At 42.7% G+C, this 18015-nt stretch overlaps 1 protein-coding gene across 2 annotated transcripts in view; it reads right to left on the bottom strand.

The window, feature by feature from the left end:
- EPHA3 (EPH receptor A3) overlaps window positions 1–18015 on the bottom strand; it is a 320163-nt gene that overhangs the window by 97583 nt on the left and 204565 nt on the right. For both annotated transcript variants that reach the window (XM_065406996.1, XM_065407004.1), the window contains 2 exons: window positions 3122–3277; window positions 1860–2195 (listed from right to left, as the gene is read on the bottom strand). In XM_065406996.1, the coding sequence (XP_065263068.1) occupies window positions 1860–2195; window positions 3122–3277 (492 nt within the window). The remainder of the gene's footprint in view (window positions 1–1859; window positions 2196–3121; window positions 3278–18015) is intronic.

Genomic DNA, 18015 nt, shown 5'->3' with positions numbered 1-18015 from the left:
AGTGTGAATTCTTGTATATTAAGGCACTCCGCATGAATGGGGGATGGTAGAATCAATACAGTGGTAATTGATGGCACTTACATACAGTCAGAGAAACTCTGGGTTATTGCCCAAAATGAACAAATTGCTTAAGAAACTTCACAACATATTGCATTACACACAACAAACCACTGCTGCCACATGTTGGAAATCACGTATGACAAAACACAGGCAAAAGCAACCAAACCCATCTTGCATCATACCATAAAGGCTGCCAACTTTGGGCCTTGGTGGACTACCAAAGGAAGAAAGTTCCAAACGCTGGAGTCCTCTACTGAGAAAGTCCTTTCACTGGTCCTGGAGAGTTCATTCCTGGGACCTGTGAGCAAGAACATCCTCCGGCTGATTTTTAACTAGTGCCATGGAGCACAGGATGAAAGAGAAGAATCTCCAATCACAACAGCAACAACAAAACAGAAGAAAAAGGGCTTTCCTTGAATACGGGGATGGAAGACCTCACCAAATGATTGGACATCTTATATATACATACAGATATCAATAATATCCAGGGATGTCATAATAAACATTCTGTGGAAGGGATATTAAACCCTGTGTCTCAGAGCTTTAGCCAATCAGTAACCATTAAAGATCAGGATGAGCCAGCTAATATGGGTGCGGGAGGCAGAATACCCCATATTTGCCTATTGCAGGGTTCTTACATCTACCTCTGAAACACTTGGTACCGGCCACTGTCAGACAGAGGATACAGGATCTCATTCTGATCCAGTATGGTAATTCCCATGGTGCTATGTCCACCACCCAAACCCAACTGTGTTTCCTAGAAGTCGGTAGCTACCCTTCATTCTGAAAAAGTGTTTTAGATGTTGTAACCACAGATCCAGGATCACCTTAACGTCAGGTGCATTTCGGTTTCATTTTTGAGAAATAGAAAAAATGAAGGCTATTTTTGTAAGACGACATGGGAGATTGGAAGAGGAGGGAGCAGACATTCCACAAATATATGTGCTTTCTGCCAGATGATGATTTATTGCCCATAATAGAACTATAAAGAGCTAAGGGGAATCTAGTCTCCCCTTCATCAGCAAATGTTACCCCAATCTTGGCACCACTAACGGAAGCTACACATGCCCGAGGAGAGACTAGCTCCCTGAGCTCTGTCACATAAATGAAATTTTGAAAAATGAGAAGCAAATGGTAGAAATGAGCGAAGCTTTGATCCTATACTGTGACCTCTGCAGGCAGACTGCTGTGTTCATGCAGAACCTCAGTGATTGTAATAGGGCTCCAAGGAAGCCCAGCAGTCCATCTGTGCACTAGCAAATACAGGATCAGGGCCTAATTAAGGATTTATATCCACATCCCTGTAATGCTGGCAGTGGTCTGGACTTGGAAGAAAAATGAAATGTGCTAAGGAAAAAAAAAATCTAATGTACAGTGTTTTAAATCTCTAGAATTTAAAACTTAGCTTTTTATGTGCCCAATATCAAAGCATTTTTCACCTCTACTTAATCAAAATTGATCACTATGATTACTACGGTAATTTATGTTGGAGATTATTGAAATTAATATTTTATTAAAATCTGGTTTTATTAATAAAACACATTCCAGCTTTGGCCTCTTACCAGGGTGTCATTAGAGACTACTGACTAGAGGCTGGAAGTTAATCATAACAGTAATCCTGCCAGACCCTTTGACAGCTTCCATTTTCACTGGTGTAATCAGGAACAACTTCACTGAAGTCAACAGTTACATCAGTGTGTCAACATTCATAGCACATGTGAAATAGGAAAGGGTGATGGGACTACCCAGTTCTTGATATTTTAAATACTTGAGAGGGAGACCAATACAATCACACTCACCAGCCTGATTAGTTGTGATGCTGACTGCGGCAAATTGCCTTGAGAATGTACTCAAGTCGGACACCCCATTGACTGCATCAATCTCAAACGTGTAGTTGGTGTGTGCCAGGAGGTCTACTACGGTCACCGTGGTGTTGGTGAGTCCAATCTGACGGGGTAAGAAGCGCACGTTGGCGCTACACGGTTCACACAACTTGATGTTTCCCCCACATTTTTTGCAAATGATGTTGAAGGTGACATCTTTCCGGCCTCCTGCGTCAAGGGGCCAGCTCCAATCTAGGATAACTGATGTCTCGTTGATATTAGAGATAACGTTTCTTGGTGCAGATGGAGGTCCTACAAAGGTAAACCAAAAGGGAGATTAATGGGATATTTTATCTAGTGCTTTTCCACAAGAACAACAGGACACACAAATATGGAACCAACCACAGTAAATAACCATATTGTCTTTATTCTTCGCCTCATGGTCCTCCTGAGATGTTCCACTGGATCAGGGATCAGCAATCTTTGGCATGCGGGGAAATCCGCTGGTGGGCCGGGATGATTTGTTTACCTGCAGCATCTGCAGGTTCGGCCAATCGCAGCTCCCACTGGCCGCGATTTGCCACTCCAGGACAATAGGGGCTGTGGGAAGCGGTGCAGGCCAAGGGATGTGCTAGCCGCCGCTTCCCGCAGCCTCCATCGACTTAGAACGGTGAACCGCGGACAGTGGGAGCTGCGATTGGCCAAACCTGCGGATGCTGCAGGTAAACAAAGCATCCCAGCCCGCCAGCGGATTTCCCTGACGGGCCGTGTGCCAAAGGTTGCTGATCCCTGCACTGGATTATAGACACACACAATTGAGGATTGCTAACTATCTTCAAGACATGACTCAATTTGGAAGATGCTTTTGCAGAAACATAGAAAACAATTTACTGCTAACTACAATACCCATGTGATACACTATTCTGAAAACACTGGTATTAGTTTTAAACATCGCAGTCCCTTTTTCCTATTAAATCTGACAGATAACAGCAGAAAGGAATTGAAAACAGAGATATATAAATCCATTCCTATAAGCTCTGATAGCCTGCCTAATATAAAGCAGGACCCGAAACAAGAGAGATGAGGGGGTTTTGTTTGGAAATTGAATTTATTCTGTATTTGAGAAACAAGATGCTGAGACAGATCTGGAGAAGAAAGCTTTGTACACAGCTAAAGAACTTAAATGGGGCAGAGGACAAAAGACAATCACAGCCCCAAGCCATCATGATACTACTCACTGGTGCAAGCCATGGATGGAGGGTCTCTCTCAGATCGAAAGTAATTCTTCTCACACCTGCAGTTCACAGAACCATCTTCGTAGGTAGAGCTGTGAGGTGGGCATTTGGCACACTTCACATTACCAGCAAAGGCCTTGTAGAACCCAGGTCGGCATGCTGCAAAACAATGACATAATTTTAAATCTCATGGGTGCCTGGCTCATTGTAACATTCTGCCTTTATCATCATTTTGGCATCTGTTCATACATACATCGCATTTTTGTATGTGTTTATTATCTATAAAATATGTACTTTCTTACAATGACGGAGCTGATGGCAATAGCCCTCTTGCTACATAGGAGTTCTTTATGCTTATGATAAAACTTAGCTTTATCTCTCATTGTGTGTGTCTCACATAACACTATACTCCACAACAGGAGGAAGCAGTTTCTACTTTTCATTATCAAAGCTTTACTCCCCTCTCCTGCCTCCCCATCCTGGTTAATTTATAAAACTGGCTCTGTCATGCAAAGAGGCTAACTGTCACTCTCTTGCCAAGGCTTGCTTATGGAAGCAACACAACTGTAACCTATGTTTGTTCCAATAGCATGACTAAGCAGGCCAAAACCAGAAAATAACCTGCATGGTGACAGAACTTTTTCATTTCTGAAAGACTAAGCCAGGCTCAATGAATTGGCTCGGGTATCGAGTGAAGATCAGGAACTCTCACCAAGTGTACTACAAGGATGACTTTTGCATTAAAACACAGTCCTCTAGGAGTGGTGCCAGAGCCTGTATGAACTGCATCTGACAAACTCTATGTGTTGTTTCATTAACATTCACACGCTCCAATTTCCCTCTTATTGCATTTGAGATTGATTCCAGTGCCATACTTGCCTCAGAAGGAAAAAGGCCCTTTTTAAAAAAAAAAGACACAGAGATGTGAATTAAGTAAACGAGAACATTTTACAAAATCCCCAACCAGCAAAATAATGCTGTTGCTTTCTCTCTGTCAAGATGACCTCGCTATTATCCCAGAATAAAAATACACAGATAAGCACCAAACTCTCCTGTTCATCTGTGATAGAAACATGGACTTCTCTATCTAAGAAATGCACCTGTCTCCAAATGAGGTTTAGCAAATACTGTTGTCTTGCTGAAACTCTGCCATTCTACACAGACATACATCCATTAAACGGTGGTATGCAATAATAGCAGCACTAACAGATAACATAGCAAAGTTAATGTCTTAGAACACGTTAGCTTTGCCATTTATTTTTTCCTATAATGGTCTGCATTAATACTGTCTAATGCACAGACTTTATAGGAAACTCCCCAGTATCTTCAAAATGGCATATGTGACAAAAAAGAGATATTCAAAAGCATTCTTTTTGACACAAAGAGAACACTTCTTCTTTCCTGGGCCAGAACACCATCCCACCCTGTAAAAGTCTCTCTTGTGGGTACGTCCATAGCTGGGTTGGGGCCCCTTTGCCATGCCCAGTTATCACCACGAGGTCAGTCCAGTTCAAGTCTCAGTCCCTTAATCGTTGCAGTGGGCCCCACCCTTGCAGGTGTGCTTAATTTAATATGGGTGGGGGAAAGCAAAAGTTCAAAGTCAACAGAGAACAAGCTCATCCTGGGGTCAACAACAACAAAAGTATCAGTGGCACCAGAATGCGTGGCTAACAGCTTTACTGGAGTCCTTAAGGCCAGGTAGCCGTGTCAGTCTCTCCCTATCAGGCACAGCTGGGTCAACTCTGGTGAGGGGATTCCTCCTGTTGCTTCTGGACCCACTCTAGCAGTTCCCATCTCAGGGCTTCCTCCTTCTAAAGCCCGCCTCCCTACCGTGCATGATTGGCAGGTCTGGAGTCACCCTCACACTGAAGGTTGGCTAGAGGGGACCCTAAATCCATCCCTGATTTACATGCTTATCTGAAGCCTGAATATGAGTTCATCAGCTCTAATATCCTGCTAAACTGGCAATCTTCATATAAAGACAGTACAGTGTATGGGGGACAACACTATGTGATCTTTTGGGCTAACCCATATGCATTGGAAAAAGACAGAATAAGCCAAACAATTTGTGTTTTTTGAGGGGGGGGAGGTATAGTGAATAGGGGAAGGTGAGAAAGTGGTCACCGTGGCTACTTTCTGTAGCTTAATGTCAAGACAGTTTTTGGATCAGACAAACTTGTTAGTTAGCTTCAGGACCTGAACAAGATAACTGAAGCATGTTAATAAGAAAAGAACCAGACAGCACTGAACATAGTTTGAGAAATATGACACATTCCACAAGAAGTCCCCCCCATCTCAGCCACCCTTTAGCTCTCCACAAACCTTACATATAAAGCCAGACTGGGTGCTGCTGCCGTATCTTAGCCATTAATATGTCCCAGAAAGAGACCCCAGATTTGAAAGATTTTTTCTGTTAGCCTTATGAAATGATCCCGTGTTTAATCTATGATGTGGAAGCCACCAGGCCGTTAATGAAAACAAACCTGGCAAGAATGACCTTGCAGGCAAAATTCACATGGCCTAGTACCAATGACTGTATCTGCATAAACTTACATGGCTTTCTCCCTAGGTCCATGGCTTCTTGTGCCACCATCTGGTTAAGATTTTGGTGGTATGTGGGGTTTGGGGTTTTGTTTTGTTTGTTTGTAAATAGGAGTCAAACCTCAGTCCCCTCCCAATAAAGCTGAATGGACAAAAATATCAGAGCCACAGTGAGTCACTGTATTTTAACTCCTGTGACCAGAAGGCCACCACATTACTCCTGTGACCAGAAGGCCACCACATTATCCTATTTCTTGGCATAGAAAGTCATCAGCTGAGCCCTAAGAAGAAATTCAAAGTCAATGAAGACCTGATATCAGTGCAGACTTTAGAAGTGCTAGTTAGGGTAATTACTTCAAACGATGAACTCACACTACGTTTGTCATGGATGTATGTACAGTGCATGTCCACCAAAAACTCTTTCTTCAAATGTAATTCTAGTTATCTAGTTCAAATGGTTTCACATAAAATCATTTACTTGGATTTGAGAACCATATATAAATAAAATAATATATTCTCTTAAAATAATGCTGCAAGGTCTTCCCTTGCAATGATACAAGGGTTAATAACCTAAAACAGAAGTCCATATCATGATGTCATCCCTTCCATAAGACATAGCGACAATTGCTTTTTAAAATTATTTTATTTACAACACTGGTATCATGGGCCCTTTTTAAAGACACCATAATAGAGGCTCAACTTCAATGTATACCCCAAATTAAGAAAAACAGTAAAAGAACTAAAAAAGAGCCACCGTGGCTTAACAACCATGTAAAAGAAGCAGTGAGAGATAAAAAGACTTCCTTTAAAAAGTGGAAGTCAAATCCTAGTGAGGCAAATAGAAAGGAGCACAAACACTGCCAACTTAAGTGCAAGAGTGTAATAAGAAAAGCCAAAGAGGAGTTTGAAGAACGGCTAGCCAAAAACTCCAAAGGTAATAACAAAATGTTTTTTAAGTACATCAGAAGCAGGAAGCCTGCTAAACAACCAGTGGGGCCCCTTGACGATGAAAATACAAAAGGAGCGCTTAAAGATGATAAAGTCATTGCGGAGAAACTAAATGGATTCTTTGCTTCAGTCTTCACGGCTGAGGATGTTAGGGAGATTCCCAAACCTGAGCTGGCTTTTGTAGGTGACAAATCTGAGGAACTGTCACAGATTGAAGTATCACTAGAGGAGGTTTTGGAATTAATTGATAAACTCAACATTAACAAGTCACCGGGACCAGATGGCATTCACCCAAGAGTTCTGAAAGAACTCAAATGTGAAGTTGCGGAACTATTAACTAAGGTTTGTAACCTGTCCTTTAAATCGGCTTCGGTACCCAATGACTGGAAGTTAGCTAATGTAACGCCAATATTTAAAAAGGGCTCTAGGGGTGATCCCGGCAATTACAGACCGGTAAGTCTAACGTCGGTACCGGGCAAATTAGTTGAAACAATAGTAAAGAACAAAATTGTCAGACACATAGAAAAACATAAACTCTTGAGCAATAGTCAACATGGTTTCTGTAAAGGGAAATCGTGTCTTACTAATCTATTAGAGTTCTTTGAAGGGGTCAACAAACATGTGGACAAGGGGGATCCGGTGGACATAGTGTACTTAGATTTCCAGAAAGCCTTTGACAAGGTCCCTCACCAAAGGCTCTTACGTAAATTAAGCTGTCATGGGATAAAAGGGAAGGTCCTTTCATGGACTGAGAACTGGTTAAAGGACAGGGAACAAAGGGTAGGAATTAATGGTAAATTCTCAGAATGGAGAGGGGTAACTAGTGGTGTTCCCCAAGGGTCAGTCCTAGGACCTATCCTATTCAATTTATTCATAAATGATCTGGAGAAAGGGGTAAACAGTGAGGTGGCAAAGTTTGCAGATGATACTAAACTACTCAAGATAGTTAAGACCAAAGCAGATTGTGAAGAACTTCAAAAAGATCTCACAAAACTAAGTGATTGGGCAACAAAATGGCAAATGAAATTTAATGTGGATAAATGTAAAGTAATGCACATTGGAAAAAATAACCCCAACTATACATACAACATGATGGGGGCTAATTTTAGCTACAACGAGTCAGGAAAAAGATCTTGGCGTCATCGTGGATAGTTCTCTAAAGATGTCCACGCAGTGTGCAGAGGCGGTCAAAAAAGCAAACAGGATGTTAGGAATCATTAAAAAGGGGATAGAGAATAAGACTGAGAATATATTATTGCCCTTATATAAATCCATGGTTCGCCCACATCTCGAATACTGTGTACAGATGTGGTCTCCTCACCTCAAAAAAGATATTCTAGCACTAGAAAAGGTTCAGAAAAGAGCAACTAAAATGATTAAGGGTTTAGAGAGGGTCCCATATGAGGAAAGATTAAAGAGGCTAGGACTCTTCAGTTTGGAAAAGAGAAGACTAAGGGGGGACATGATAGAGGTATATAAAATCATGAGTGATGTTGAGAAAGTGGATAAGGAAAAGTTATTTACTTATTCCCATAATACAAGAACTAGGGGTCACCAAAAGAAATTAATAGGCAGCAGGTTTAAAACAAATAAAAGGAAGTTCTTCTTCACGCAGCGCACAGTCAACTTGTGGAACTCCTTACCTGAGGAGGTTGTGAAGGCTAGGACTATAACAATGTTTAAAAGGGGACTGGATAAATTCATGGTGGCTAAGTCCATAAATGGCTATTAGCCAGGATGGGTAAGAATGGTGTCCCTAGCCTCTGTTCGTCAGAGGATGGAGATGGATGGCAGGAGAGAGATCACTTGATCATTGCCTGTTAGGTTCACTCCCTCTGGGGCACCTGGCATTGGCCACTGTCGGTAGACAGATACTGGGCTAGATGGACCTTTGGTCTGACCCAGTACGGCCTTTCTTATGTTCTTCTTATGTTCTTATCAATAATGTGATTACAGGTAACTGCTGGGGGTTGAAGTTACAATATAAGAATTTTTATTACAGGCATTTCCAAAGCACCGACCACGTCATATCTAAACCATTGCTCATTTGTCATTGGTACATAAACTCGTGGGAGATATAAGTATATTTTTTCAGTTGGAATGGAGAGGGATGGAGGAGAATGAGGAGTAGAGCTGCTTTGTCACAAAGCTTCTCCCTTTTGACCCCTCAGGGGAAGGCCCATAGACCTCATTTAAGAAAAGAAAAGAAAAAAAGAAGCAGGATAATGCAGGAAGCATCTTAATAAACCTAGATTAGGCTTTTTTCTTTTCTCCAGGGAAAGGAACTTCATTGTCTTCATGCTTTCTGTGGTGCTCTGCTATCATACTATGAAGTCAGCAGTCAGAAGGGAAACGAGCTGGTTAGAACCCTGCTGTCCCTGAATGCCCTAGTGGGAGGATTCCGATTTGTTTCTTCCCCTTAGGCTGTCTTGCACTTTCTGTCCTTGTCTGTCAGACCAATTTCAGATAATTCAGTGCTCTACAACCCGAAGGAGAAGAAATGCAATTATACTAAAAATTAAAACCTGGAAAGAGGGTGGGACTAAGGGGGATCACACCATTTTTGTATTTTTTTTTGTCAGTTATTTTTGACATACAAGATAGAAAGCGAAATCAGTCATTTCAAGAGAGATTACTTTTCTGGTGTGAGTAGGATTGGACTTCTTTGGTTGAGAGAGCAGAGCTTGGCTCTTTGGGATGAACAGCACTGCATGGTTTTGGGCAGGTAGACAAACATACTGGCACATTCATCTTCACAATACAGTATTTTTTAGTTTCAACAGGGACCCAGCTGTGAGCAGCATTTGCATTTATTTACAATATCCTTCTACAGTTAATGTTTGCTCCTCATTGCCTCTCTCTCTCTCCACTTCCATATTCACTTTAAATTAGAGGTAAGAAGTAGGTTATCCTTCTCTTTGGTTGCTTAAACCACCGTTAGCTAAAGCTTTACTGAAGGGGAAAAAAAAAAAAAAAAAAAAAAAGGATATTGGCCAACCCTGAGGGGTTTTAATCTTTCAGGATTGGGCCAGTGTCCTGGGTTAAATGGATGCTGTGCCTGAGAAAATGCAGTGTTTCTAACCATTGGGGAAAGGGGCTGGGTTAGGGCATAGATGTAGCCAGTCCCTGGTTCCATGTGTAACCCACACACCTTCTGGGTGTGGTGTTCTGTCCCTTCTAGTGGCACCGAGACCACTTAGAGAGAGAGTTAAATGAGTCTGCTCTACAGCCTTAGCTAACAGCCAGCTGGCTTTAAGCTCATGCGGTTGAGCTGGGTGGCCAACCTGTGGCTCCGGAGCCACATGCGGCCTTCAGAAGTTAATATGAGGCTCCTTGTATAGGCTCCGGGGATGGAGCTACAGGCGCCAACTTTCCAATGTGCCGGGCGTGCTCACTGCTCAACTCCTGGCTCTGCCACAGGCCCTGCCCCCACTACACCCCTTCTCGCCCCCTCCCCTGAGCCTCCCATGCCCTTGCTCCTCCCCCTCCTTCCCAGAGCCTCCTGCATGCCACGAAACAGCTGATCAGGAGGTGTGAGGAGGGAGGGGGAGGCGCAGATTGGGGGGGCTGCTGGTGGGCAGGAGGCGCTGGGAGTGGGAGGAGGGGTGGAGCTGATGGTGGGGGGCTGCTGACATATTATTGTGGCTCTTTGGCAAAATATATTGGTAAATTCTGGCTCCTTCTGAGGCTCAGGTTGGCCACCCCTACGGAAGAGGGTCATGCACTAAGCTCCAGAGGTCCCTGGTTCAATCCTGCCCGCTGACGACCGGTGTCTGTCAGCATTACACATGCACTTCCATCTACTTTCTCAGTTGGCTCTCCTCTTTTTCCCCATCAGGTCCTGACTCCTTGCTTGCAAAGGAAGGCAGCAGGAGGTGCAGAATGTACAGCAGCAGCAGGAATGAGGTCTTCCTTGTATGGATCCCAGAAGGACTCCATCACCATTAGCCCATAATGGAAGACTCCTCTGAAGCATATGGAAACACTATACCTGCAGCCCACCTCAGCCCCACTGCAAGACTGTAACAGTGAGGAAGGAAATGTGCCATCCCTCCACAGTAACATTAATTTTTCCCAGGCTTCACAGGTAATAATAACTATACCGTATCAACTTGGAAGCTCTGAAGCAGAAACCAATGCAAAAGGAAGTAAATGCATTGGGTTAGGGAGCAAAAGGTCTCAACACATTGCAACCGAGTAAAGGAAGTTTTGTAAATGATTAAGTGGTAACTATACGCTGTGATTATCAGAAGGAACCCAGAGAATTAGGTGGTCAACACCCACTGAAGTACAATGGTAGCTGAGCATCTAACTCCCTTAGGCCCCTTTGACCATACACTAAAACAATATTTTAAAAAAATCCTCAAACGAGACTCTGATCGCTTTTATCTCAGAGTAAAACCACTGACTATTCCTCATATACTCCCATCTGACCAAGAGTATTTTCAGGACTAAAGTCCTGTCATATTACTAGATAGCAATTGAGTTCCTTAAGCCATAATTGTTGGGTCTGACAGAGAATGGGGAAAGTTAACTTAGTGAAAGTAAAACAGATGTATTTAGCAATCCATGATAGTTACTGCTAAAAGAAATGAGGCAGTCTTCAACTGCAAAGTGTGTTGACTGTATTTGACTTTCAGAGGAAAACAGGGTCCTAATTAAGGGTTAAATGGATCATTTCAATCTGAATTAATTTTAAATTAAAAAATAAAGCTGTTGGTAAATAAGGGCCTTTTAGTATTCAGCCCTTCAGCCCCTTATACACAGAGCAATATCACCAATTCCGAGCCATAAACACGAGCTAATGACCTGAACCAGCACTGACTAAACAGATGATTTCCAGGCCCTGCTATTCCAGGCCTGACAGGGCCCATTTGCCTGTACAAGGTCAAAGCAACTGTTTATACGCAAAATGAGCTGCACTCCACAATCCTACAGGAACTCCATTCTTTGCACTCTGAATAGAGGTAGAATGCTTTGAGGCAAGGCTGAAGCATTTCAATGCACTGGAAGTGGATATATACAGTCATTAAACACCATGTGCAATGGGCAGCATTTATAAAGTGATCAAGTGTTTCTTTTATTTGTTCCTCTACAGCTCAATAAAAAAGCCCGAGGGCAAAATGCCACTGTGGCATTAAAACTCAATGTTTAGAAAATAAGGGGATTCAATCAAAAACTGGTACGGCTCATAGATACCTTAACAACATTCCCCTCCACCTGCTCCCCGCCCCTGCCCCCCACATGCTTTAACAAGACAGGTGTCAGTAGCCCTGTAATACATTTCAATCGCTTTCCTCTACAAAGAGAATGCTAATGCACCCCCACCCCCAGAGCAGATTGTGTTACGGAAGCCTTTCAAACCACTCCAGCTTTGAGATGCAGAAACTAGGTGCCAAAACTTGCAGCAGTGGAGGTTCTTACTCCAGACCTGCAGCTTGCTGTGGAGCGAATGCTACAGAACATTTCACCTTAACTCAGTGGTAAATCTTAAATCTTTGGAATGTTCTTCTGACCCTTCGAAAATCATCTGTGCAGCTCTCTTGTACAATATGTATATTAATCTCACACTCCATAGATGACAAAATGCTGGCGGCGGCACCACGTTTGCCATCGGTAAGGAAATCGTACAAAAAATGAGATGCAACGCAGTTCTCAGAATGTGATAATGAATGGCACAACACACCAGCATGTGATTAATCTCATAACATGCCCACGTACATTTTATTTTAATTATGTTAGGCATTTCCTCCCCCTTCCATGTTATTTCTGTCTTTCGGTAAAGAAGAGATTAAATCAGATATCAACTATAAATGAAGATGATCTCAGCACTGTGCATTTCACACTGCTGATGTCACGCAATTACATTCACTTGGGAAATACAGAGGCAAAATATTAAAACAATGCAAAGGCTCTGGATCAAACAAAGAGCAGGAAATTCAAAGTGAAGGTACAGATCCTGGCCTTAGTCATCCTGCTATGCATTCCTGCTGCAGGTCATGCGCTATATTGACAGAATGGTGAAAATGGCTGGGTTTATCTTCCATTCTACTGTGGCATCCCTCACAGCCGAAAACAGTGCATTATAATGTAGATTTCCTGCAAACTCCCTCAGTGCTGGGAAACACTATTCAACATCTCCCCTTGTACAGAACTATATGAAAATTCACACAATATACAGAACTACATGTGTGTGAGCTCTCTCTCTCTCTCACACACACACACACGAGTCCCTCAGTAACCTCTTCATTACCTAGGCATAACAAACACTGGGATTAAATAATTATCTTGAAACTTACTCAGTTTTTATTCTATCCTTACTCCCATTTAACTCAATGGGAGCTTCCTGGACTAAGGACTGAACAAGGGAGTCAGACCCTAAGTCAAGAACCCTTCATAGATACATGGTGATGAAGACATAGAGCTGGATATCATCAGCCTACTGAATATGTCCCGCCCATTTGTCTCCTTGGTAACCTCATATATATGTTGAGCAGGAAAGGGCAACAATATAGACTCCAGTGGTAGTCCATGGTAAAGAATACACAGGGAAGGGGACAGCTGGCCTATAACTACACTTCACAGAGCGCTGAGTGGGCAGCGTGGTGGGAGCGCCCCCAGCCCCAGCGCGCTGGGCGGGCAGCATGGCCAGAGCACCCCCAGCCACAGCCCCGGAGCGCCAGGTGGGCATCATGACCAGAGCGCCCGCAGCCACAGCCCCGGAGGTGGCCAGAGTGCTCCCCACCCCAGCGCTGGGCGGGCGGCACAGTCCCAGCGCCACCAACCCCAGTGCCAGGCTGATTGCGCAGCGTGGCCCCAGCACCCCCAGCCTTGTGAGCACTGGCCCCAGCCTGCCTGTCCCAGCCTCTCCACCACCAAAGAGTGGGAAGGGAACTAGAAGCAGGCAGGTGGAGGCCTGGGGGTGGAGCATAGGTGGGGCCACACCAGGCTGTTTGGGGAGGGACAGCTTTCCCTGGCCTATGCTACCCCGCTGCCCATGTGACAGATCTAAAATAATCACTACAGATATTTATGTTTCTCCATTGCTAAGAGGAAATAATCAACTAACACAGCCCATGCAATTTCTGTCCCCCCAGACCTCTAATCTTATTGACTGGGGTCAGGAAACCGAAGGGCATAGGAAATTATCAGAGTTACCCTGCTAATAACCTTCTCCAAAAATGGGAGATTGGCTATTAACGGCTAGTTAGCCAGCCACAGCGTCAGTATCTAGAATTAGTTTCTGGAGCATGGGCCTCACAATGGCTTCTTGCCCCTTAAGGAAGTTTTCATATCTCAATCAACAGTCGACCTATTACTTCATTGCTGGCCTTCAACAGCCAGAAAGGTCAAGAGTCCAGCTCACAAGTTGTAGCACAAAGCTGTTCCAGCACCTCCATAACTCCAGAGGGAGACACAGACAAACACAAGCAGATTGTTCAGTTTCCCCAGCATTAGACAGGTCAATCTGAATCCAATCAATTTTGCTTGCAAAGTAAAGAGAAAATTCTTCACAGAGAGAAAATCTCAAATCCAAAACCCAGCAGAGGGAGCGACATAGTCAACCTTAAAAAAATTCTGTATGCTTCAATGACTAACACCAGATCTGGAGCATGCCCAGCCTTATGAGTGGAATCAAAGTGAATATTCCATTTGTTTAGTGACAGCCAAGGAACTCAAGGATCTAGAGAAATCATCAGCTGCTGGACTGGACTGTGAAATCACAAAACGCTTTTTGCCTAGGTGACTCCATTCCACTGTAGTGAGGAATCTGATCAGCTCAAAGAGTATCTCTGCAATGAAGCAATGACCCATGCACCAATATTAACCCTATTCTATTTCCTTGAACACCACAGCCTGGAAACCATACTATGTCTGGCTGAATTGGGATTGAGAGAGAGAGTTCACTTCCCCACCTATGCAAGGGGATGTATAGCACAGTCCTTACAGCATTGTGTAAATACACATTTTGGAACCTTTCAAAATATTAGATCCCGTTTCCTAATTATTTCCTTTTTTATTTACTTCCAATTTTATAATGCATTTTTTTTCAACATGTGGTGCAAATAGCTTGTAGAATTTCAGTTTATGACAAAGCAGGCTGGTCCTATAGGCTTTCTATAGACCCATCACTTTAGTATGTTTGCCCTTTTTTCAGGAAATACGGATCTGGGGATACTTCTTATTTTTATTTTTTTGGAGCAGGTTAAAGGCGGGCCCGATCCTGCATTCCTTGTGTATCCAACCCCCCTAGAGATTTAGGCCCTGTCTACAGGATGGGTGCTACAGTGGCACAGCTATGGCACTGTACGGGTGCTACTGTGATCCCATTTTGTAGACACAACCTACAGCAGTGGAAAGCGTTCTTCTGTTGTGGCGCTTACCCCTGAGCACCATAGCTATGTCGACCTATGTTTCAAGTGTAGACCAGGCCTTAGCGTAGTAATGCAAGATGAGGCGCTTCGTGGTGTCAAAACCAATTTTCTTCAAATTCTGTTACAAATCAAAAGCTTTTTTTGGTCAGGAACTTGGTAAGGCAACTTTCCAACCATAGCACACTTTTTTATGGATGAGCTGGTTATACAGAAGTCAGGGAATTTACAGTGGGAACGATGACAGAATCTCAGTTGCTGAAGGGTGAACTTCATCACTATCGATAGTGCAAGGATTCAGTGCAGTGTGACCCTGCAATGCCTCTAGAAAAATAACCTTTAAAATGAGCACTTTTCATATTTTACATTTCAAAGCCGCTGTTAGTGCAGAAAACATATTCCATAGCATTTAATCTTACCCATGAGTAAACTTCTGCCATTTACTTCCCACTTCATATTTCACAGTGATCTGTGACCTTAACATATTTTAATCAGATGCCTTTTAAATTGGCTTTACTCCCAGGTCAAGTTATTCAACAGAAACAATTCCTACCCTTTGTTTAATAACTGTTACTGGCAGACATATTAATTATATGTACATAAGAGATAGCTTTATCCTGAGGGAATAACACTGTACTTTCCAACTGTAGTCTGTAATAGCTTCCCATTATCCTTTGCAGGCTTCTGTATCTTTTTTTTTATGAAGTATATTATAACAATGATTGCTAGTAGCAATGTAGTTAAAATGCACACTGTCAATGATGGTAGGTTTAAAACTTAGCCCGACTGGAAAAAGTGATTTTGTTTGTGGGCACACATACAAATGCCTCACACTGTAAGGTTGGTTACATTTCAACCCACTTGCAGCCACAGTTTTCAAAAATATATAAATGTTTCAGTAGGAGGAGGACAATTAAAAACTACAAACTTGATTCAGAAAAACAGTTAGGCATGTGCTTAATTCCATCCCTATTCAAGAACGCACTTAAGCACACATTTCGATGTCACTGACTTCAATGGAACTTACTTGGCTTCAAGGCTCTTCCTGAATAGGGATGCTTTCTTGAATCAGGGCCTGTGTGCTATACAGTAGGTCAAATTGTGAGCTTGCCAATCTTAGAACCTCTCACGCTCTGTTTCTTCAAACCGGTTTATCTTACTCTGCTAGTGGAACATGAAATGCGACTTCCCAGTCCAAGCGGCATTGAAAATAATCAGTATGGACCTCAATGGGCAAAACTAATCACACACACGCACACACACACACACACACACACACACACACACACACACACATTTGGGAGTTTTAGATGCTTTTTGGCAATCAATAAAAGTCAAGAGTTTTGTTTAAAAAAATAAAAGTACATTATAAGGTACATCTACTTTAGGAGGCACAGGTGTGATTCTCAAATACACATACTCGTACTAGCTTTCATTGAGCTAATGTTCGAACAGTACTGTAGCTATGCAGCATGGGCAGCAGCAAATGGCATCATGGACTAGCGCCCCCCATACTAATCTGCCTGAATCCCATGGGTATGTACATTCGCAGCCCAGCTAGCCTCTGCTTCTGCCCTCGCTGTCCTGGCTACGCTATCATTTTAAACACACTAGCTCAAGGAGAGCTAGCGTGAGTATGTCTGTGTGAGCTGGGTAATCACACCCCTACCTCCTAGTGAGGACAGACCCTACAATTCCCAGAAGACAAACGAATTACGCGATCTTAACAGCTTCACAGAATACATGTTTTAAAAAAAACTTTTGTATAAGTGTGTGGTAAGTATATGCACCATAAGGACTCCAAATGAGTGAGATCAGAAGGTGTTGCTGTGAATCAGCCTTTCTGCAGCCTCCCATGTGTATGGCAGAGTTTTTAGAGCAGGTCTTGCCCACGAGTCAGTATTAACCTCATTGGTGTGAGGACACCCTCCACTGAGTGTGAACACAGGAAAATGTAACTGAAGCTCCATGGAATATGTAGGCCGTTCATTAAAACATTCTCTCAGCTATTTTCTTTCTCTGAGAAGATAAGTCAAAATGGCACGTGCCGATCCTCCTGGGATAGATTTAGCCAGTCAGTGAAAAACACATTTCATCATGTGACTAACGTGATCTATCAAGAGCAGCTTAAAAGAGTCATGCAAAAATTTGACACCAAACATTCAATATAGTTTGCTGGCAAAAATATGTACACACTTTTTTTTTTAATTAAAGAACACTGCATTTTTTAAAAATAGCCCTGTTTCTACTAAAGTGAAAAACAAGGCAGGTGAGGTAATATATTTTATTGGATCAACTTCTGTTGGTGGAAGAGATAAGCTTTTGAAAAAGTTGGTCCAATAAAATATATTCCCTTGCCCACCTTGTTTTCTAGCAGAAGCAGGGCAATTTTATGAAAATTCACCTCGTCTCTCCTGGGACTAACACAGCACACTAAAAAAGTAGACATTTTGACAGAATATTAATATTTCACCTAGCACAGGGTCTCACTAAGAACTATGTGTAATGATGAAAATCTGATGGTCCCTAATGATTCTCAGTGACCAAAATTGGTGAATTAGGGATTTCTGATAAAAAGGCATTCTGATTCAGGGGTTTGGATGGCTCAGGGAATTAAAGACAGTCTCAATTACCCATGTTACCTAATCATGCAGATCCAGGCCAGGTCAGTAGTGATTATTATTAACAACAATACTGTACTTATCATAGGAACACAGAAATTGCCAGACGGGATCAGACCAAATGTCCATCCAGTCCAGTATCCTTTCTCTGATAATGGCCAGCACCAGATGCTTCAGAGGAAGGAGGAAGAACCAGGCAGTAGCAGATGTGGGATATTCTGCACCCATCTTTTAGGTCTCATCCTTATTTCCAGTAGTTAGAGACTGGCTTACACCCTGGAGCATATGGCTTAATATCCCTTCCAAAAATATCATAATTATAACAGCTCCGGATATTCTTGTTATCGCTATACATGTTTAATCTTTTTTTGGATCTTACTAAGTTCTTGGTCTGAACGACTCACTGTGGCAATGA

Source organism: Emys orbicularis, chromosome 1 (assembly GCF_028017835.1).
Source record: "Emys orbicularis isolate rEmyOrb1 chromosome 1, rEmyOrb1.hap1, whole genome shotgun sequence".
Taxonomy (NCBI): domain Eukaryota; kingdom Metazoa; phylum Chordata; order Testudines; family Emydidae; genus Emys; species Emys orbicularis.
Note: the sequence above shows the minus strand (reverse complement) of the source record. Positions and strands in the feature narration are given on the sequence as shown.